Genomic DNA, 23,748 nt, shown 5'->3' on the forward strand with positions numbered 1-23,748 from the left:
CCTTCATCATGTTGACGTGAAAGGCCTTTCGCCTACCCCGAGCGTGGTCAAGCGTGACCACGTAAGTGACCGGGTTGAGCTGTTGGTGGACGACGTACGGGCCCTCCCAGGCGGCCTGAAGCTTATCCGTTGGTACGGGGACCAGCACCCACACCTTTTGACCCACGTGGTAGGTCCGCTCCCGGGCGTTCTGGTCGTACCAGTGCTTCTGATCAGCCTGAGCCTGCGTCATGTTGTCATGCACCAACTGTGTCAAGGTCTGCATCTTGTCACGGAAGCGCATGACATACTCCACTATGGACACTTCAGAAGGGTTCAGCTCCTCTTCCCAGGATTCTCTTACCAACACAAGGGGTCCCCGGACTCGCCTGCCATACAGGAGCTCGAAGGGGGAGAACCCCGTCGAGGCCTGCGGAACCTCTCGGTAAGCGAACAGCAGGTGTGGGAGGTACCGCTCCCAGTCGCGCCCTTGGGTCTCAACCAGCATGCGTAGCATCTGTTTGAGGGTACCATTGAAGCGTTCACACAGGCCATTCGTCTGTGGGTGATACGCACTCGATACCAGGTGCTTCGCCTGCATTCTCTTACAGAGAGCCTCCATTAGGCGAGACATAAATTGGGTCCCTTGATCAGTAAGCATTTCCCTGGGAAACCCTACACGTGAAAAGATGGCCAACAGGGCATCCGCCACCTTACCTGCCCTAGTTGACGACAGAGCTACTGCCTCTGGGTACCGGGTAGCATAGTCTACCACAGTAAGGATGTATTGCTTTCCAGAGCTGCTGGGGACGGCCAGCGGGCCCACAATGTCCACCGCGATCCTCTGGAAAGGCTCCTCTATCACTGGCAAAGGGATCAGGGGAGCCTTAATAGCAGGTCCCGCCTTCCCCACTCTTTGACAAGTGATACAGGAGCGGCAGTAGTTTGACACATCTGTCCCCATCTTAGGCCAATAGAAGTGTTGAGACAGCCGGGCCTTAGTTTTGCTGATCCCCAAGTGTCCAGCTAGCGGGATCTCATGGGCAATCCGCAACAACTCACCCCGGAATTGCTGTGGGACGACCAGCTGTCTTTCCCTCAACCACTCCTTTTGTGATTCTCCGGGTACTGTCTCCCGGTACAACCTTCCTTGTTCCCAGAACACCTTCTCCTTATCAGTCTCGGAGAAGGGCGTCCCGGCAAGTTGTCTCAAACTCTCTAGGCTCGCATCTGTGTGCAGAGCGGCCTGAAACTCCTGGCTAGGGGAAGCCAGAAGCGACGTCAGGGTCCCTTCCCCACGGGAACCCTCTTGGACCTGCTCTGGGTCCACCTCTGGTTCAGTCACAGTAATGACTGAGGAGGGTCCGGAAGGCAGACAGTTATCTGCGTTCCGGGCACTCTGACTGCGGGTGACAGCAGCTACGTACGCTGTCTCCCCGGGGGTTTCTATAGACCCATCAGTCGGCGCTGCTATGAGCTCTACCTCCCCATCCACCCCCAACACTCCAGGGGCAGTGCTACTTATGGGCCAGTTACCTTCCTCGGTGGCACTGGTCACTTTCATGGCATCACCTTTCCTCACTGTTCCCATGCATCTCCCCATTTCCTGTAGCACCGACACTTGCCCCTGTTAGGGGTTCCTCAGCCGTCTCACTCCGTAGAGCGACGTGGCTGGGCACGCCTGTACCTATGGACACATTAACCTTCACAGAAAAATCATTATCAGGTTCAGCTGGCACAGGTACAACATTTTCACCATCAATCCTAGGGAAAAAATGGTTAATCGATGCATCATTACAAGATAAAGCATGGTCAGGTAACACATGCGATTTCCCATCATCATCATCATCAGGGTTAACTTTACCCTTATTAGTAGATTGGGGAGGGGTGTCAGGGACGTAGTATGCAACCATCCTCCCCAAATCAGTCCCCAACAAAACATCAGTGGGCAAATTATCAGACAGCCCCACTTCCTTCACCCCGCTCCCGACACCCCAATCAATAAAAACCCGGGCCATCGGTAAGGGACAGCTGATGCCCCCAATCCCAGTGACAGTTAGGGTTTTCCCCGGAATGATTTCTTCAGGGGCCGCCAGTTCGGGTCGGATGAGGGTTCGTTCAGCCCCGGTGTCCTTGAGGCCTGTAGCAACATGGCCTCCCACAGTGACGTGCTGTACGTTGTCACACACCCTCCCAACCACACCACCCACCAAAAGAACTGCTGCATTAGGCCATGGGGCCTTGGCTGGGGTGTTCTTCTGCTTGGTTGGGCAGGAGGGACTGATATGACCAGTCTGATGGCAGGGGTAACACGTGCGAGGTTCGGTGGTCGGTCTGGTGCTGTTGGCCACGGGGACAGGACCTCTGGTGTGTTGGCTGGCAGGGGTACTGGCGTTGGTTGCAGGCTTACCCCCTCTCCAGCTGGTGGTGACTGGCTTCCGCACTTCCGATCTACGGTTGGCCTCATAGGCATCGGCAATCTGCGCTGCTTTCGTCACGTCTTTGGGTTCTCTGTCCATCACGAACTGTCGCACCTCAGCTGGGCAAAGATGAAAGAACTGGTCTTTGATCATCAGGTCTCGCAGCTGTGCAAAGGTGGTCACTGACAGTCCTTGGGTCCACTGGTCAAAGTGGGTCCCCAGTCCATGCACCACATCACTGTAACTGTCGTGTGGGCCACGTTGGAGGGTCCGGAACTTTCTACGGTACACCTCGGGTGTAAGCTGATACTTGGCTATCAGAGCCTTTTTGATGGCCTCATAGTCACCATCTTGTTCTTGAGGGAGGGCAGCAAACGCCTCCAGAGCTTTACCTCTCAGCCCTGGTGTCAGGTATCGTGCCCATTCATCTGTAGGCAGCCGGTACTGTCTGCAGGCTTTCTCAAAGGCCCGCAGAAAAGTGTCCAAGTCCCCGTCCTTCTCCATAACAGGAAAGTGATCGGGCCGGGGCTTAGGTATCTGAGCGCTGCTGGGCTCACGTCTCTGGGCGGTGGAGGGCATCCCCCCCCTGCCGGAGCATCTCCAGTTCATGTTCTTGCTGGGCTTGGCGCTCGGCTCTCTCAGCCTCCCGCTCGGCTCTCTCAGCCTCCCGCTCGGCTCGGGCCTCTCTCTCGGCTCGCTGGGCCTGGGCCTCTCGCTCGGCTCGCTCCTGGTATTGCTGGATCAGCTGCAGACGTCTCTCTAGGTCATCTGCGGAGCATTGTTGCAGAGCCAGCTGCAGGAGGAGGTCTGCGCCCCCCTGGTTGCCAGTAGGGCCCGTATTCAGTGGTTGGACCTCTGCTGCAGCACCATGTTCGCTTGTGCTGGCCTCTGCGGCCTCTGGGCTCTGTGGCCTGGCTTGGTCGGCTTCCCATTGCACCAGGTCAGCGACCATTTGAGCCTTGGACTTGTCCTGGGGGTTCAGGCCATGGCACGTGCATATCCCAGCAAGAAAGTCCTTCTTCTGCTGGTTGTACCAGGCTTCCCCTTTCGCAGCCATGGTTGCCAAATAAAAGATAGGATAGAAAAACGAAGAGAGAGGGAGGGGATAATTACCAGTACGCAATTGTCTCACAACTAAAAAGCACTGAGTTCGTTCTCCAAACTTATTTGCGCAGAGTCCTCGCAAGAACTTTCTGCAAGTTTTTAGTGAGAGGAATGATTACTCAAACCAAATCACTAATGCTATAAGATATCCCACCGCCTTGCCACCAATTGTCACGATTCCCCTGACCGCTGTTACCAATGGGTCAGGATTCACACCGTGACCGTCACCCCTACGTCACGGATTGAGGTGACTTTAGGCCAACAGACGGCTATCACATGTGCAGGGGGGCTTATCTTAGTTATCCCTCCACTCCACGATGTGATGAAAAACCACACACAAGGCTATTGACCTCTTAGTTTACAGCAGGGGCTTATTCTAGGTATCCCACTGCTTTTCTATATCCCACAAACTGCAGGGATTTATGTATATCCCGCTTACAGTTCCACTTAACACTTGCAGCTCTCTGGCGCCCCCTTACTTTCAGGTCAGATTAGGTACTGCACCCTGGGTAATTAGTCGCCAGGAAGGCTGCCTGCTATGTACTGGCTATTGGGCACGCTGCAGCGACGCGGTAAACTACTCCCACTCAGGCAGGAACAATAATTATCAAACCCGCAGTTGCTTCAGCATAATCCAACAGTCAGCACACTTTCGCTGCCACAAGCTTCGATTAAACGGGTCCGAAGCTAACCCAACTCAACAGTAACAGTAGCGTTTTCCCTTCAGAAGACTTAGGGTACGGTTTTTAGAGCATGGAGAAGAACTAACATATAATAGTATATCCCATTAAAAATTAGGCAGTGCGTTATCAAAAATATTTTATAAAGAAGTTACAAATGAGACAATTGCAAATATGTACATGGGTAATTATAACATAAAGGGAATAAATGAGAAAAGCAACACTCACATGTTTAAAGCATGACAGGCATCCAGGCTAGTGGAGTTTTTCCATATGTCCCAGCTCATTTGGACGTGCTGCTTGCTTCAGAAGACAAGCAGTCCAGCAGGAGGAATCAGCAGAAGAAGTGAGCTGGGGCTCCTGCCACAAACTTAATACCTTAAGGCTTTGACATCACAGAAGGGCTGGCTTATTCAGACCCTCCTCTCTCTACATTCTGCCTAAACTTTAAACTATTCTCTCTAATTTCTATAACTTCACTACAAAACATGACAGAGTCAGACCAAACCTATCATTCATCTCGGATTAACGTGAGCATTCTAATGAGATCAAATATGTCCTATCTGGGATACATATTTACAGAGAAAACCCTACTTCGTTACCAGACGGAGTTAGAAGCCCGAGTTTCAAGGGATGGGTACCTACACCGAGTGGGAATACGAATATATATTTTCGTGTTCTTACCGTAAACATGGTGCATAATATCGTACCAAAACCAAACAAAGGATCTTTCATGAATTTTGGAGCCACTTTACCAGTTCTGACTAGTGAAGGTGGGAGGGGTGAGGGACTTTCCTCTGAGCCTGGAATTTACGACCCCAGGGCAATAAAACCCCCTTCTAGCATACAGTCCGTAGCCCAGAGAGAAACAAGTAGAGTCAGCTAGTGAAGGGGGGGTTTAGCCCACCTCATGAGCTGACGAGCAACTAAACTTATGATATTTCATACCATATCGTGACAAGCAGGACCAATGGTTAATGCCCATCTAAATCCATCTGAAAGAATACCAAACATAAAAGAAATACAATAATAAAAAAAAATCACAACAATTCCTCCATTAGTCTCCACTTTTCCTTTGATTAGATCCACCCTCATACATGAATTGGATCTGAGAAAGTAATATTCATATTTCACATAATTTCAGTCTCTGGAGATAAGCCATTTCTCGAAATCTCCTTCTTAAAGCCAAGTGGCTGGTTGTAAGCAGCTGGCTGCAGCAGGAGCCTCCCCCCACTGATCATCCTACAATATGCTTTGTCCTTCCATCGACCTACCAGAATAAAATGGTAGAGATCAAAAGAAAATCTAATGGGGGTGATTTTTTTTTTTCCTTTCTCATTCTTGGTCCTCTACCAGAGGCCTGGGAGTTTGAGGATTCCTCGCAGGATCTTAGCTGTTCCCAGCATTGTGCTTTTCTGGACCGAGAGCTCAGATGGGATCTGTTGTAGCCATTTTCCAAACTTAGGGGTCACTGCTCCAGGTTCTCCTATCACCACTGGAATCACTGTTGCCTTCAGCTTCCACATCTTCTCCAGTTCTCCTCTGGTATTTCTCCAGCTTCTCATATTCCTTCTTTCTGATGTTGCTGGCACTTGGCACTGCCACATCTATTATCATTGCTGTCTTCTGATCCTTGTCAACTATCACAATGGCTGGTTGGTTAGCCAACCCCTGCTTATCTGTCTGAATCTTGAAGTCCCACAGGATTTTAGCCCTTTCATTCTCCACCACTTTTTCTGGGGTCTCCCACCTGGACTTAGGGGAACTTGGCCCATATGCTGTGCAGATGTTCCTGTATACAATTCTCACTACTTGGTTGTGGCGTTCAGTATACGCTGTTCCTGCTTGCATCTTCCACCCTGCCACTATGTGTTGCACGGTTTCTGAGGTTACTTTGCATAGTCTGCACCTTGGGTCTTGTCTTGTGCGGTAGATTCCGGCTTCTATGGATCTGGTACTTAGTGCTTGCTCTTGTGCCGCTATGATTAGTGTGTGTGTGGTCTCCGAGACCAGATTTCTCCGTATCAGCCACCTCCATTATCTGTCGATGGTACAGCCCATGCAGCGGCTTCTCTTGCCATGGAGCTTCATGTTCCTGTTCTTCCTTTCAGTTCTGTGGTTGTTGCTGCCCTAGGCTTTCTCTCAGCATCTCATCTTTTGGTGCCATTTTTCTGATGTATTCCTGGATACTCCTTGTTTCATCCGTTATTGATGGTAAAATCAATTCTGATTGACGGTGAAATCATCCCCGCCGGTCAGAGATCCTCAGTTCCCACTCTGTCAGAAGACAGAATGAGCACGCAGCTGTGATCGGAGGTATAAAGTTTACCTCCGGTCATTGGTGTCGGTTGATGGGGCTACTGCTCACAACATCTGCCGCTAATAAGAGTGAGAGCAGGAGTGGCTGATGGAAGTATTCATAAGCTGTCACCTGCTCTCTAAATAAATAATAATGAAAAAAAACTTGCCATGGTTTCCGCCATATTTTTGATAACCAGCCATGCAAAATTCACAGCTGGGGGCTGCAACTCTCAGCTGTCAGCAGCAAGGCAGGTTATCAAAAATTGTGGGGTCACCACGCCATATTTTTTGGTTTTTTAAATAAATAATTACAACTGCATGGGGTCCTCCTCCCCATGTTTGGCAGTCAGCCTGGCTAAAGCAGACAGCTGGGGGCAGGTACTCTCAGGCTGGTTAGGTCCATGGGATAGGCCGGGTTGGGCGATGGCAGCAGCACACCAATGACTGAATGTAAACTTTATATCCCAGATTCGCGCTAACGCTGTCTTTTGACAGCGTGGGAACCGCAGCTGTCTGACTGGCAGTAATGATTTTACCGTTAAAAGAAGCGATGTTTGCCACGCTGTCATGTGGATGACAGTGTGACAAACACCCAGTGTTCGGGGGGCCGAACCCGAACAGATTCACGGACTTTCTGGTGAAGTCCGTGTTCAGTGTCTGTGCCCAAACAGTAGGTATTCGGAGGCTTATATATAAAGAGAGGGCTTCCTCTGCAAGATTTGGTAAGGAGTGCAGAAAGGACTCAAATTTACACCTTTATATATCTTTGAGTAGATGTGCAATGTCTCCCAGTTGTTGTGATGAGCTGGGACTTTGCATGGGGAGCCGTTATTTTTTATTGTCTAAATATGATTATGGATGATCAGTGCTACGTAAAAAAAAAAAAAGTAGTAACCTTGTCTTGATGATGTAGGGACAGAGACCTTGATTCTTGCGATGTGTCACTTACCGTTGCAGTTTTGACAGAATCCCTGTTATATCTGTTGTAGATGTAGCAGTTCTTCTGAATGCTGAGCTGTGTATAACCCCCCCCCCCCCACACACACACACACACACACACACACACACACCACTGATTGGCAGCTTCCTGTGCACACTGTAAATTGTCAGCAATCTGCCAATCAATAGAGGGGGTGGGCAATACAGATCAGTCAGACTGGCCTGCAAGTGAGAACTAGTTAGGCAGTGATAATTTCCTGCTGATAAAACACTGATAGTTAATTTTACTGGGATCATTTGACCATCTATTGAATATGAAGGCCTCCTGACCTTTCCCCAAAAATTGTTAGGGGAGAAAAGATCTGGCAATTTGAATGTCACCGTCCGATCCTATTGTCAGGCGGGGAGATAAGCCGCATTTAGCAGCTCTTATAGAGAGCACAGGAGAACTCGGCTGAGCCATGTGACCCAGTGTATGAGGGAGTTGGAGAGCTCGGTGAAGCCATGCGACCCAGTGTATGAGGGAGGTGGAGAGCTCGGCTGAGCCATGAGACCCAGTGTATGAGGGAGGTGGAGAGCTTGGTGGAGCCATGCGACCCAGTGTATGAGGGAGGTGGAGTGCACAGGAGTGCTCGGCTGAGCCATGCGACCCAGTGTATGAGGGAGGTGGAGAGCATAGGAGAGCTCGGCTGAGCCATGCGACCCAGTGCATGAGGGAGGTGGAGAGCTCGGCTGAGCCATACGACCAAGTGTATGAGGGAGGTGGAGAGCTCGGCTGAGCCATACGAACAAGTGTATGAGGGAGGTGGAGAGCTCGGCTGAGCCATACGACCCAGTGTATGAGGGAGGTGGAGAGCTCGGCTGAGCCATGCGACCCAGTGTATGAGAGGGGTGGAGAGCTCGGCTGAGCAATGCGACCCAGTGTATGAGGGAGGTGGAGAGCTCGGCTGAGCCATACGACCCAGTGTATGAGGGAGGTGGAGAGCTCGGCTGAGCCATACGACCCAGTTTATTGAGGGAGGTGGAGAGCTTGGCTGAGCCATACGACCCGGTGTATGAGGGAGGTGGAGAGCTCGGCTGAGCCATGAGACCCAGTGTATGAGGGAGGTGGAGAGCTCGGCTGAGCCATGCGACCCAGTGTATGAGGGAGGTGGAGAGCTCTGCTGAACCATGAGACCTAGTGCATGAGGTAGGTGGGAGAGATGACTGTCAGCCGACATCTGCTTGATATGTATAGCCAGTAGTTGGCGGCTGGTGGACCTAGCTAGCTATAACACACTTCAATAGATGGCTATTGGCTACCTCTCCTCAGCCATGCATAAACCTGAACACTTGTGTTCTCCAGAGGGAAAGCACAATAAGCTGCTGACTCTGACTGCCGTTTAAGAAGAACGCAAGACTCATGCAATTGAAATCCGCTCAATTTTTCATTCCCCCTGACAGCTTCCACTTTGCGAGAATCTGGAAGCCACTAAACAAATTCGATGGATGGTCATTCTCTCCCAAATCTGCCAGTCCAAAAGATCTACATCTAATGCCTGGATAACTAGATAAAGCACTGGTCTCTTTAAAGGGAATCTTGTCTGCAAGTGTTTGCTATGTAATCTGACATCCGCATGATGAAGGTTCAGGTACCCTGATTGCAGTGATGTGTCACTTACTATACTGGTTGCAGCAGTGGTAATAAAATCACAGTTTTCTCTGCTGTAGATCTAGCAGAGCTCAGAGTGCTGAGCTGTGTATAACCCCGCCCACATCACTGATTGGCACTTTCTCTGTACATTCTATATTGACAGAAAGCTGCTGATCAGTGCTGGGGCGTGTTTGGACCAGGAGGCACGAGGCACCTAGTCATCTCATGGTGATATAAAACACCCAATTTTAATTAAACAGCAAAACACAACCTAGAAAGTGACACATCACTGGAATCGGGGTCTCTGCCCTTACATTGTTTTGGTCTCTGATTACATAGCAAAAAACCTCATAGATTCCCTTTTAAATATCTGTGAAACTGATCTATGCGCTGACTAATATAAAAATTGCCTGCTTAATATGTCTCCTTTATAGACACTCCAACGTATGCTAAGTTATAGAAGTGACCATAGAGGAATAAATGGGAAACGTGTACATCCATGATAACTTGTTGCAGATATAGATGGCAATCGCTTGTATTTTTTCCTGACAAATCCACAATTCGAGAAGAAAATTCTATAAGGGTTTGTCAACAAATCAAATAAAAAAAGAAATGAGGTCATGGTGGTCCCGAACCCCCGCCGCTCCACCGTGATGCTGCCAGCTTCCCCCACCAGTCTCTGCTTCCTATCTGAACTGGAAGAAACTGTTTCTCATGGATTGGTACATTTCCTACACATTGTTTTGTCAGGGATTACAGGAAAGGGACGAACGAATAAGAAAATTACGTGCCGAAAATCTGGAGACCGAGAAAACCTTAAGAGAGCAAAACGATGAAAGCGCAACACAATTGCAAGAAGTGAAAGAGAAGCTGGAACGGCAGACGGCGAGAAAAGAAGAAATGAAGTTTCAGCTTGAAGAAAAGGAGGCCGAGCTGCTGGATGTGAAGAAAGCTTCCAGGTGATTAAGCAGCCGGCGGAGCAGAGGTTTTCCTAAATGTAGCTTGTGCTGTTTGATGTGGAATCTTGGCTCATTTCAGGCATTTGCTCTTTCTTTTCATAGTGCAATGAATAAGAAGTGGCAGGATAAAGCCGAATTACTAAGCCAGCTTGAAACACAAGTCAGGCAGATGAAAGAGAATTTTGATGCCAAGGAGAAGAAGCTGATTGAAGACCGAGACAAAAGCCTCCATAACCATAAGTAAGTGATTTCAAGAAACGTTGTAAGGAGGCAGTGAAGCCCAGCTTTTTATCAAAATGGTTAGTAACCTTGTTTGATGTTTAATGACTGTCTGTCTATCGTGTATCCATATCATTTATACCCCAAGAGGACTACAACAAAATGGCGACACGGGGTGCCAGAGAGAGTATCAGCCTTTGTGTGTTTCTTACACAATTGTCTTTTTTCTTTCTCAACGCTTTAGTTCAGTGTAGAGATTTCTGCAAATAAAACTCTATGTGGGGTTCCTGCATAATGCATGAATTTCTGCACGCACATGCAGACGAATGGGACAGGTGTAGATACGACTGCCGTCATTTAATCCTGGGGCGTTCAATCCCAAGAGCTCACATCCAGAAATTAGTAGATTGCTGTACATCACTTCCTGGACCAGTCAGACATTTTACTAACGATCAGGGGCATGGAGTGCACAGGTCACCTTTCACCACTGATTTCTGTGTGCACAGGGTGGTGATGGAGAAGCTTCATTCGGTGGATGACGCATTTAGGAGACAATTGGAGTCCATCCTGGCCGCTCACCAGGCCGAGCTTGTAAACTTAGCAAGTCAGAAGCAAAAGGACTTGGATGCAGCCAATGAGAAAGTAAGTATTTTTTTTTGCCCGGTCAGTGGCTGTCCAGTCTAGTAATGCTTTCTAAAACACTTAGCTGATATGTTAAAGGTAGTCTCCAAGAAATGTAATAATTCAAATAAATGATACATATTTAAATATTAAACATTTTTAGCAATACGTAGAGCAAAAAGGGTAAGCATTATCCAGTGCACTCTGTCCGGATTTTACACAAAGCAAGTGCCAGGACAGGCTGTAGGACGGATTGTGAGAAGTACGAGACAGATGCATTAAAACGGTCAGGGTGACTAAGATGGATGATCATCCTCTGACAGCCGAAGAAAGGTGTTTTATCTTCTCCTCTAGTCCGGCTCCACTCAGCGTCCTGTCAGGGTGACTAAGATGGATGATAATCCTCTGACAGCTGAAGAAAGGTGTTTTATCTTCTCCTCTAGTCCGGCTCCACTCAGCGTCCTGTCAGGGTGACTGAGATGGATGATCATTTTCAGTCAGCTGAAGAAAGGTGTTTTATCTTCTCCTCTAGTCCGGCTCCACTCAGCGTCCTGTCAGGATAGATGATCATTCTCAGTCAGCTGAAGAAAGGTGTTTTTATCTTCTCCTCCAGTCTGGCTCCACTCAGTGTCCTGTCAGGGTGACTGAGATGGATGATCATTCTCTGTCAGCTAAAGAAAGGTGTTTTTATCTTCTCCTCTTGTCCGGCTCCACTCAGCGTCCTGTCAGGGTGACTGAGATGGATGATCATTTTCAGTCAGCTGATGAAAGGTGTTTCTCCTTCGTCTCATTGGGGGACACAGGACTGTGGGTGTATGCTACTTCCGCCAGGAGGCTGACACAAAGTAGATTAAAAAAAAAATTAGCTCCTCCTCTGACATATACAGCCTGACACTGGCCGAGACAGCTCCAGTTTATGCTTAGTGTCCATAGGAGGCACATCTCTGGTTTTTTCCCCAGATCCTTTTCCTTTAAAACCGTGAAGATGAGACAGGGGCGACGGACCCTTTTGAAGGGGTTCCGATCACCCCAAACCTACAACGGGCGAGCACGTGGAGTGTCGTCTCCACGTATCCTCTCGTGGGAACACTTGCCGGACTCGCCCATGTCCACCCTATGGTAACGAAACCCTAGGCTGTACAGGCACACACTGTCTGTCCGTGCAGCCTCCACTTCATCACCAATGCACTGACAGCGGTGATTGAGAGGCAGACAGTCCCTCTCCTCACCTCCTGAAGGGGTGACGGAGTTAGGGTGCCTGCACCGTCTTATACATAAGCCCCCCCCTCTGACCTTGTTTTCGGCGGTGGTGGGCTGGAGGGCTCCGACAGCGCTACGAGTTATTTTGTATGCCAGGATGGCGCGGTTTCGTTCTGCAGCAGTGGTGCTGCTGGAAACTATTTCCGGGTACTTCCCCGGGCGCCGGCTAATCAAGTCCCCGTCTTTCGAAAGTCCCGCCCCCTTTTTACCGCATCTTCTTCCAGCGGTCACCTCCCCCTCCCGGAAAAGATCCAGGAGCAAAATCTAGGCCCCTGCTTCTGCCTGTAGTAGGCCGCAGCCAGAAAAACCCTTCCCCCTCGCGGTGTATCCGCCCTCCAATTAAGCGCACTGTTTTATAAGGATAGCGCTAACACTTCTCCAGGTGACAGCCTTCACTAGAGGCACAGGGACACAGGACTGGGGTAAGTGCTACTCCCCCCAGCCTGACAGCTGAAATACTTGATTCAGCAGCGTTATTTGTCAGCACCAACAGCAGAGTCACCATGTCTAGAAGGACTAAAGGTACCGTCACACTCAGCGATGCTGCAGCGATATAGACAACGAGCCGGTCGCTGTTTAGGTCGCTGTAGAGACGTCAAACACAGCAGCTCCAGAACGATGCAGGAGCGATCAAGTGATGTAACGGCGACTCACTTATCGTTGTAGCTGGTTGTTAGCTCCATGTAAAACATTACTGGCATCGTTGCTTTTGCTGTCAAACATGACGATACATGCCGACCTGACGACCAAATAAAGTTCTGGACTTCTAGCTCCGACCAGCGATGGCACAGCAGGATCCAGATCGCTGCTGCGTGTCAAACACAACGAGATCGCTATCCAGGACGCTGCAACGTCACGGATCGTTGTCGTTCTCGTTGTAAAGTTGCTGAGTGCGAAGATACCTTAAGTCTCACACGGTTTTATATACCACGTGTGTTGCCTGTCGGTCTGCTTTTCCGCATGCCCAGAGCAACCGTCTCTGTGAGGCCTGCGATTCCGAGCGCGCTCAGGAGCCCTCCCCTGTGTCTCTGTCCAGTGCGCCTGTATCTGAGACCGCAGTGTCCCCCCCCCCCCTGAATGGGTCGCATCCTTGATACAGTCTATGACTAAGGCGATCGAGTCCCTCCAGACCCCGGCTGGAGCCAGGGACGACGGTTCATCTGTCTTAGGAAAATCCTCCGGTTCACAGGAACCTCTGGCCTGCAGGGGTCGCGCTCCCTCTAGAGCCAGGGACGACGGTTCATCTGTCTTAGGAAAATCCTCCAGTTCACAGGAACCTCTGGCCTGCAGGGGTCGCGCTCCCTCTAGGCAGACGCGGGGGAAATGAACCCATACAGCGTCTCCTGGTCCGTCAGGTTCATCTGCATCCTGGAGTTCCGTGTCCCGTTCTCCCTCTCCTGCAGATTTGAGTGAACATGGTTCGGACTATGACTTCGAAGGTTCTCTCGATTTAGAGGCTCCTGATTACCAAGAGTCAGTAGACAGTCTCATCGAAGCCGTTAATCAAATCTTGGGAGTGGAGGACGAAGCCACCTTGACTTCCGGTCATAAGGTGTCTTTAAGAGGTTCAAGCAGCCTCATAGAGTTTTTTTCGCTCATCCTGAATTTGAGGACCTAGTCCATCGCCACATGGAAAGGCCGGACAGGCGCTTCTCGGGACAAAAAGCTCTTAATGCAAGATATCCTTTTCCCCCTGATTTACGTAAAAAGTGGGCAGAATCTCCTGTGGTAGATCCACCTGTTTCTCGATTGGCCTGTAATACTCTCTTATCCTTGCCCAAAGGTTCCTCTATTAGGGATCCAACAGATCGGCTCATAGAGAGTTTAGCTTGTTCTGTTTTTGAGTCCTCTGGCTCAGCTCTCGCGCCCTTTTTTGCGGCGACCTGGGTAGCCAAAGCCATGATATCCTGTCAGAGTCTTTGACCAAGGTTCTTCAGGATAGAAGATTACCGATAGATGTGATGGAAATGCCAAATCAGATAGCTTTAGCCGGAAGTTACCTGATCAGTGCATCCTTGGATAAAGCAAATTGTGCTGCATTAGCAGCGGCTAATGCAATATCCATTAGAAGGGCTCTATGGTTGAGAACTTGGCGGGCGGATTCTACCTCAAAGAAGTCTCTAACAAGTCTCCCCTATCAGAGCGGCCGACTTTTTGGCGAAAAGTTAGATCAACTCCTTTCAGATACCACAGGAGGAAAGAGTAATTTTCTCCCACAATAAAAAGTTAAACAGCCGTTTCGTTGCCAATTTCAGGCGAGGTTTAAGCCCTTTCATAACTCCAGTTGGACCACAGCGGTAAACCCTGTCGGTCCAGGTCTAGCCAAGACAGAGACCATCAGGTCTCGTATAGAGCCAACCCATTGGGAAGAATGCGGTCCCAATGGCCAAGGTCAAGGGGATCTAGATCCTATTGGTCCTCAGCCAAATGACTGGAGGCATCCGCGGCTCATTCCCAACAGAGTAGGCGGTCGTCTGCTCTTGTTTCATCAGTCTTGGCTCACCGTCGTTTCCGACAGATGGGTAAGGCTACGTTCACATTAGCGTCGCGTCGCTGTTGCGTCGGCGACGCAGCGGCAACGCGCCCCTATGTTTAATTCTAGTGGCCCCAGATTGGCCTTGTCAGTCATGGTACGCAGACTTGGTGCAGTTGCTCGCCGAAGCTCCTTGGCCCTGCCAACCCGTCCGGATCTTCTGTCACAAGGCCCGATATTCCACCAGAACTTAGAGGCTCTGCGTTTGTCAGTTTGGCCGTTGAATCTTGGATTCTGACGCAGGCCGGGTTTTTTCAGAAAGTTACTAATACTATGATTAGCACCCAGAAATCCACCTCAGCTCGAATTTATCACCACACCTGGAAGGTTTACCTTTCATGGTGCAGGAAACAAAGTCTTCCCCTCTTCGTTTCTCCATTCCTAACATCCTAGCATTTCTTCAGGCCAGCCTGGATTCGGACCTCGCACCTAGTACCCTCAGAAGACAAATATCAGCTTTGTCGGTGCTCTTTCAGCGTAAGAAAGCTATCAATCTGCAGGTAAAAACTTTTTTACAGGGAGTTTATCACAAGGTACCGCCTTATAGGGCTCCCCTGGAAGCTTGGGACCTTTATATGGTCTTAAGTGCACTACAGGAGGCTCCTTTTGAGCCTCTTCAAGAAGTCTCTTTATCGTACCTCTCTTGGAAAGTTGTGTTTTTGGTGGCCATAACCTCCATTAGGCGGGTTTGAGAGCTGGCGGCCCTGTCCTGCCAGGCTCCGTATTTAAGGTTTCATCAAGATAAGGTTGTGCTAAGGCCAGTACCTTCCTTCTTGCTAAAGGTGGTTTCCTTGTTCCACATTAACGAGGTCTTACCTTCCTTTTGTCCAGCACCAGCGCATCGTATGGAAAAAACTCTCCATACGTTAGATCTAGTGAGAGCTCTGAGGAGATACGTTTCAAGGACTGCATCTTTTCGTCAGACAGATGTTCAGTTCATTCTTCCTCAGGGTCGTAGGAAAGGACTCGCAACCTCAAAATCTACCTTAGCCAGATGGATACGATCAACTATTCAGGAAGCCTACCGTATCAAGGGTAAGGTCGTGCCGGCTGGGATCAAGGCACACTCCACGCGAGTAGTGGGGGCTTCCTGGGCGCTTCGGCACCAGGCATCTGCAGAACAGGTTTGCAAGGCTGCAACCTGGTCCAGTCTGCACACCTTTGCCAAGCATTATAACATCCATACTCAGGCCTCTGCAGATGCAAGTCTGGGTAGAACACAGCTCCCGACCCTTATTTTTATTGATTATCTCTTTTCAGCCGGTGGAGTTATTCTAGACATGTTGTCTCTATATTAATACTGTTTTACTTTCTCTCCTTCTGCTTTTGCACCAAACTGGAGCTGTCTTGGCCAGTGTCAGGGTGTATATGTCGAAGGAGCTAAATTTTTTTTATCTACTTAGTGTCAGCCTTTTGGTGGCAGTAGCATACACCCACAGTCCTGTGTCCCCCAATGAAGGACTCGGAGAAAAGGATTTTACGGTGAGTAACACAAAAATCCATGTTTTATCTTCTCCTCTAGTCTGGTTCCACTCAGCGTCCGGTCAGGGTGACTGAGATGGATGATCATTTTCAGTCAGCTGAAGAAAGGTGTTTTATCTTCTCCTCTAGTCTGGCTCCACTCAGTGTCCTGTCAGGATGGATGATCATTTTCAGTCAGCTGAAGAAAGGTGTTTTATCTTATCCTCTAGTCCGGTTTTACTTGGCGTCCTATCAGGGTGACTGATCAGATTGTGCATTGACGATGCTTGACCGGACGCTGCTCTGACATGACCTCTGTCTCGTGCTTCACACAGCCTGTCCTACTCCTACTGTGTATCCTCTAAAATTTAGGAGGGGTTGTGCTTGGTTGTAGCTGCTATCTTGGAATCCTGACAGAGTACACTAGATAAAGCATACCATTTTGCCATATAAAGGTATTTAGAAAAATGTTTAATATTTTAAATGTGTATTATGTATTTTATTTATTTTAGTGCATTTCTCAGGGATCCCCTTTAAAAAAAGGGAAGCAATCACCACAAGTGAATGAATTGGGCTCTACTCACAAAAATTCGGTCATTCTCCAAATATTTCTGGACCTAACTGTATATGTGTTTGTGTATATATAATATATACAGTTAGTTCCAGAAATATTTGGACAGTGACCAAATCTTTGTAATTTCGACTCTCCATGCCATTATTTTCAATTTAAAATGAAATAACTGAGATGCTATTGAACTGTTGACTTTCAGGTTTAGTTGAACAAAAATATCCTGTGAAATGTTTAGTAATGGCAGCCATTTGTCTACAAAACCTCTTCATTTTAGGGGCTCAAAAGTGATTGCACAAATTAATTTTACCATAAATAAATATATTCATTTTTAATACCTTGTAGAGAGTCCTTTGAAGGCAATAAGTACCTGAAGTCTAGAATCCATGGACGTCACCAAACACTGGGTTTCCTCCTTTGCGATGGTTTGTCAGCCTTTACGGCAGCTAACTTTAGTGGTTGCTTGTTAGTGGGTTTTTCTACCTTAACCCCTCTCTCCGATATCGGGCATAATAATATGCCGATGTCGGTCATTCTCCCTTTGATGTGGGCTCCGGAGCTGAGCCCACGGTTTTCCCGGCACATGTCAGCTCTTTTGAACAGCTGACATGTGCCCGGAACAGCCACGGGTGGAATCGCGATCCACCCACGGCTGTTAACCAGTTAAGTGTCACTGTTACTCTGACAGCGGCATTTCACACACTCTTCAATCGTGCCGGAAATTCCCCCCATCGGCGCCCATGTCACATGACCGCGGGTCACCGATGGGTTGGCATGACAGCTAGTAATGAGCGAGTATGCTCGTTACTCGGGTTTCTCCGAGCATGCGCAGGTGGCCTCCGAGTATTTCGCCGTGCTCGGAGGTTTAGTTTGTCGACATAGCTGCATGATTTGCGGCTGCTAGACAGCTTGAATACATGTGGGGATTGCCTGTTTAAGCAACCCCCACATGTATTCAAGCTGTCTAGCATCCGCAAATCATGCAGCTGTGTTGACATAAACTAAATCTCCGAGCATGCCGAAATACTCTGAGACCACCCGAGCATGCTCGGAGAAACCCAAGTAACGAGCATACTCGCTCATCACTAATGACAACCAGAGGTCCGCAGCAGACCTCTATGGTTGTCACTAGGGTTGAGCGAAACGGGTCGAACATTTTCAAAAGTCGCCGACTTTTGACAAAGTCGGGTTTCATGAAACCCGATCCGACCCCTGTGCGGGGTCGGCCATGCGGTACGCGACTTTCGCGCCAAAGTCGCGTTTCAATGACGCGAAAAGCGCCATTTCTCAGCCAATTAAGGTAAACGCAGAGTGTGGGCAGCGTGATGACATAGGTCCTGGTCCCCACCATCTTAGAGAAGGGCATTGCAGTGATTGGCTTGCTGTCCGCGGCGTCACAGGGGCTATAAAGGGGCGTTCCCGCCGACCGCCATGTTACTGCTGCTGATCTGAGCTTAGGGAGAGGTTGCTGCCGCTTCGTCAGAAGCAGGGATAGCGTTAGGCAGGGTCCATTAACCACCAAACCGCTTGTGCTGTAGCGATTTCCACAGCCCAACACCATCTTCGGTGTGCAGGGACAGTGGAAGCTACATTTTTTTTTTTTTTTCCTCAGCGCTGTAGCTCATTGGACTGCCCTAGAAGGCTCCCTGATAGCTGCATTGCTGTGTGTACGCCGCTGTGCAAACCAACTGCTTTTTTCAAAGCACAAATCCTCTTGTTCCTTCCTTTCTGCACAGCTATCTTGTTTGTTTGTCCACACTTTTTATTTAATTTGTGCATCAGTCCACTTCTTATTGCTGCCTGCCATACCTGGCTGAGATTACTACAGGGAGATGGTAATTGAAGGACAGTTCCTTTTTTTTTTTTTTTTTTTGTGGGAGATTAAGATTGGCATTTCTGCTAGAGTGCCATCCCTGTCTGTGTCATCTCTCACTCAGTGGGCCATAGAAAGCCTATTTATTTTTTTGCTTGATTTGGGTTCTAAAATCTACCTGAAAAAAATCACTACGTCAATCAGTGGGAGAAAAATATTGGCCTCAGGGCTTGTGTGCCACTCCTTACTCCTGTGTGTGCCATCTCTCACTCAGTGGGTCATAGAAAGCCTATTTATTTTTTTGCTTGATTTGGGTTCCAAAATCTACCTGAAAAAATCACAACATCAATCAGTGGGAGAAAAATATTGGCCTCAGGGCTTGTGTGCCACTCCTGACTCCTGTGTGTGCCATCTCTCACTCAGTGGGCCATAGAAAGTCTATTAATTTTTTTGCTTGATTTGGGTTCTAAATTCTACCTGAAAAAATCAATAAATCAATCAGTGGGAGATTAATATTGCCCTTTCTGCTTGTGTGCCAGTCTTGACTCCTGGGTGTGCCATCTCTCTGTCTCCAATTGTGGGCCATAGAAAGCCTATTAATTTTTTTGCTTGATTTGGGTTCCAAAATCTACCTGAAAAAATCACTAAATCAATCAGTGGGAGATAAATATTGGCCTCTGGGCTTGTGTGCCACTCCTGACTCCTGTGTGCGTCCTCTCTCATTCAGTGGGCCATAGAAAGCCTATTTTTTTTTTATTTGTTTTCTAAATTCTCCCTGAAACAATCATTTCATTTTATTTGGTTTATAAATTCTTCCTTTAAAAATCATTTTTTTTTATTATTTTTTTTTTTCTAAAGTCTCACTTTTAAAAAAAACAAAACAAATCAGTGGGAGATTAATATTTACATTTGCGCTTCAGTGACAGTCCTGCGTGTGTGGCATCTCTCTCATTTGTTGCCACCAACAACAGAGTGTGTAACATTGTGCCTGATTTTCGTTGTGGTCTCACCCACCTGTAAAGGGGTAGCTAAATCATACTGAAGTTATAGCTCGCCGTGTAAGTTGTGTGACAGCAACAAATACCGTTAGTTTGGTAACGTTTTTAAAACAATGAGGAAGTCTGGTGGAAGAGGTCGTGGCCGGGGGCGTTCATTGTCAGCTGGTAATGAGGGTAGTGGTAGTGGTGGAGCATCAGGTGGTCGTGGGAAAAAAAATATTGCACCTAAGTCTGGAGCTGTGGAGCCAGGTTCGTCGTCTGGCTACACAAGGCCTCGAACGCTCCCTTTTCTGGGAGTAGGAAAACCGCTTTTAAAGCCGGAGCAGCAAGAGCAAGTTTTGGCTTATCTTGCTGACTCAGCCTCTAGCTCTTTTGCCTCCTCTCGTGAAACTGGTAAAAGTAAAAGCAGCGCGTCGTTAGTGGATGTTCACGGTCAGGGACAAGTCGCTTCCTTGTCCTCTTCAGCAAAAACAACAACAGAGAAGAATGCAGCAGGCGACACAACGGGTTACTCCATGGAGCTCTTTACACATACCGTCCCTGGCTTACAAAGTGAAGCAGTTAACAGTCCATGCCCATTACAAGTTGAATCTGACATGGAGTGCACTGATGCACAGCCACAGCCAGACTACTATGCTGGTCCTTTGACTCAGACCACAACATTGCCCTCGCAGGGTGCTGATCAAGAATCAGACCCTGATGACACTATGTTGCCCCATCACCAACGCTATACCACCGACCGACACGGTGACACCGACGAAGTTGCACACGAGCTACAAGAAGAGGTAATAGATGACCCAGTTCTTGACCCCGATTGGCAGCCATTGGGGGAACAGGGTGCAGGCGGCAACAGTTCTGAAGCGGAGGAGGAGGGGCCGCAGCAGGCATCAACATCGAAACAGGTTCCATCTGCCGGGCCCGTATCTTGCCCAAAACGCGTGGCAAAGTCAAAACCTGTTGGAGGACAGCGTGGCCATCCGGTTAAAGCTCAGTCTGCAATGCCTGAAAAGGTATCCGATGCTAGAAAGAGTGCAGTCTGGCATTTTTTTAAACAACATCCAATTGATCAGCGCAAAGTCATCTGTCAAAAATGTTCAACTAGCTTAAGCAGAGGGCAGAATCTGAAAAGTCTCAATACAAGTTGCATGCATAGACATTTAACCACCATGCATTTGCAAGCTTGGACTAACTACCAAACGTCCCTTAAGGTTGTAGCACCCTCGGCCAATGAAGCTAGTCCTCAACGCAACATCCCTTCCGGCAGTGTAGGGCCACCATTTTCTGCACCACCTGCAGTATCTGTGCAGGTTTCTTTGCCAGGCCAAAGCAGTCAGGGTCAGGGAATCACCAGTTTCGTAGTAGGAAACACTGCATCTAGGGCACCGGCGGCAACAATACCATCTCCCACCGTCTCTCAGTCTGCCATGTCCACCGGCACCCCCGCTAGTTCCACGATCTCCAGCTCTCCAGTCCAGCTCACCCTACATGAGACTATGGTTAGAAAAAGGAAGTACTTAGCCTCGCATCCGCGTACACAGGGTTTGAACGCCCACATAGCTAGACTAATCTCGTTAGAGATGATGCCCTACCGGTTAGTTGAAAGCGAAGCTTTCAAAGCCCTGATGGACTACGCTGTACCACGCTACGAGCTACCCAGTCGACACTTTTTTTCCAGAAAAGCCATCCCAGCCCTCCACCAGCATGTTAAAGAGCGCATCGTCCATGCACTCAGGCAATCTGTGAGCACAAAGGTGCACCTGACAACAGATGCATGGACCAGTAGGCATGGCCAGGGACGTTACGTGTCCATCACGGCACACTGGGTAAATGTGGTGGATGCAGGGTCCACAGGGGACAGCAAGTTTGGGACAGTTCTGCCAACCCACGGTCTAGGAAACAGTTGGCTGTAGCCGTTCGCACCCCCTCCTCCTCCTCCTCGTCCTCCTGCAGAAGCGAGACCTCGTCCACAGACCGCAGTCGCACAACCACTCCATCCGCAGCTGCCACTGTTGCACACCAGGTCTCCCATTATGGGGCAGCTACTGGCAAACGTCAGCAGGCTGTATTGGCTATGAAGTGTTTGGGCGACAACAGACACACCGCTGAAGTTCTGTCCGAGTTCTTGCAGAAAGAAACGCAGTCGTGGCTGGGCACTGTAGATCTTGAGGCAGGCAAGGTAGTGAGTGATAACGGAAGGAATTTCATGGCTGCCATCTCCCTTTCCCAACTGAAACACATTCCTTGCCTGGCTCACACCTTAAACCTGGTGGTGCAGTGCTTCCTGAAAAGTTATCCGGGGTTATCCGACCTGCTCCTCAAAGTGCGTGGACTTTGCTCACATATCCGCCGTTCGCCCGTACACTCCAGCCGTATGCAGACCTATCAGCGTTCTTTTAACCTTCCCCAGCATCGCCTAATCATAGACGTTGCAACAAGGTGGAACTCAACACTGCACATGCTTCAGAGACTGTGTGAACAGAGGCGGGCTGTTATGTTTTTGTGGGAGGATACACATACACGGGCAGGCAGTAGGATGGCAGACATGGAGTTGTCAGGTGTGCAGTGGTCGAAGATTCAAGACATGTGTCAAGTCCTTCAGTGTTTTGAGGAATGCACACGGCTGGTTAGTGCAGACAACGCCATAATAAGCATCAGCATCCCCCTAATGCGTCTGCTGATGCAAAGTTTGACGCACATAAAGGATCAGGCGTCTGCAGCTGAGGAAGAGGAAAGCCTTGATGACAGTCAGCCATTGTCTGGCCAGGGCAGTGTACAGGACGAGGTAGCGGGCGAAGAGGAGGAGGAGGACGAGGAGGATGATGGGGATGATTATATTTTTAATGAGGAAGCTTTTCCGGGGCCAGTGGAAATTGTTGGCGCGGCAAGGCCGGGTTCTGGTTTTTGGAGGGACACAAGTGACGTGGATTTGCCTGAAACTGCCCCTCAACCAAGCACAACCACAGATTTGAGAACTGGAACTTTGGGCCACATGGCGGATTATGCCTTACGTATCCTCAAAAGGGACACACGCATAACAAAAATGATGAATGATGACGATTACTGGTTGGCCTGCCTCCTTGATCCTCGCTATAAAGGCAAATTGCAAAATATAATGCCACATGAGAACTTGGAACTAATATTAGCAACCAAACAATCAACTCTTATTGACCGTTTGCTTCTGGCATTCCCTGCACACAGCACCCGTGATCGTTCTAACACGAGCTGCAGGGGCCAGCAGACCAGAGGAGTTAGAGGGGCAGAAATCAGAAGTGGCGTTGGCCAGAGGGGTTTTCTGACCAGGTTGTGGAGTGATTTTGCTATGACCGCAGACAGGACAGGTACTGCAGCATCAATTCAAAGTGACAGGAGACAACATTTGTCCAGTATGGTTACTAACTATTTTTCATCCCTTATCGACGTTCTCCCTCAACCGTCATTCCCATTTGATTACTGGGCATCAAAATTAGACACCTGGCCAGAATTGGCAGAATATGCATTGCAGGAGCTTGCTTGCCTGGCAGCTAGTGTCCTATCAGAAAGAGTATTCAGTGCTGCAGGTTCAATACTAACAGAAAAAAGGACTCGTCTGGCTACCCAAAATGTAGATGATCTAACCTTCATTAAAATGAACCACAACTGGATTTCGAAATCTTTTGCCCCACCTTGCCCGGCTGACACCTAGCTTTCCTATGTAAAGGTCTTGCCTGTGGACTATTCTGAACGACTTTTCCAATCTCGTAATTTGCAGCACCTGATTGTCCAGCATCCGACATGTTAACACCTCCCTAAATGGCCAAAGTCCCCACACGGGGCCGTGGTATCGCCACTTGGCGCCAGCACCCGTGAGAGTACTGTTTGTCTGAAGAGGTGGGTGTGCCCGCTTTTGGTCGACGGCACTGCCACTAGGTCCCTCATAGTACAATAAAGTGTCTGGCGGTGGTGGTGCGCACCCAACGTCAGGCACACCGTTGTAATATGAGGGGCCCTGGGCCTGTACCGCCGGCCACAAGACAGTCCCCCCCCCCCCCCCAGGTCAAACAGTGCTGTACCACTTGCAAAATTTTCTCTCACAGCTCCACCAATGTTTAGTCTATGCGCTGACATCCTTCAATGCCTGGCACTGTCAATACCATTGTATTGACATTTTTCTTATGTTAGGCCTTCGAAGCCTGTCTGCGGTCACTCCTTCCACTAGGCCTCCACTGACCTGTCTACTGCTGCCCGTGTTCCCCTGGAACCAATTTTAAATTGCCTACAGCC

The 23,748-nt window shown here is 48.9% G+C and overlaps 1 protein-coding gene across 1 annotated transcript in view; it reads left to right on the top strand.

The window, feature by feature from the left end:
- Positions 1–23,748, top strand: part of LRRCC1 (leucine rich repeat and coiled-coil centrosomal protein 1) — a 109,113-nt gene that overhangs the window by 72,410 nt on the left and 12,955 nt on the right. Inside the window, 3 exon segments of the mRNA XM_069731550.1 lie at positions 9,807–10,015; positions 10,118–10,255; positions 10,741–10,876. Of these exon segments, the coding sequence (XP_069587651.1) occupies positions 9,807–10,015; positions 10,118–10,255; positions 10,741–10,876 (483 nt within the window).

The sequence above is a fragment of the Ranitomeya imitator genome, chromosome 6, assembly GCF_032444005.1.
Source record: "Ranitomeya imitator isolate aRanImi1 chromosome 6, aRanImi1.pri, whole genome shotgun sequence".
Lineage (NCBI taxonomy): Eukaryota > Metazoa > Chordata > Amphibia > Anura > Dendrobatidae > Ranitomeya > Ranitomeya imitator.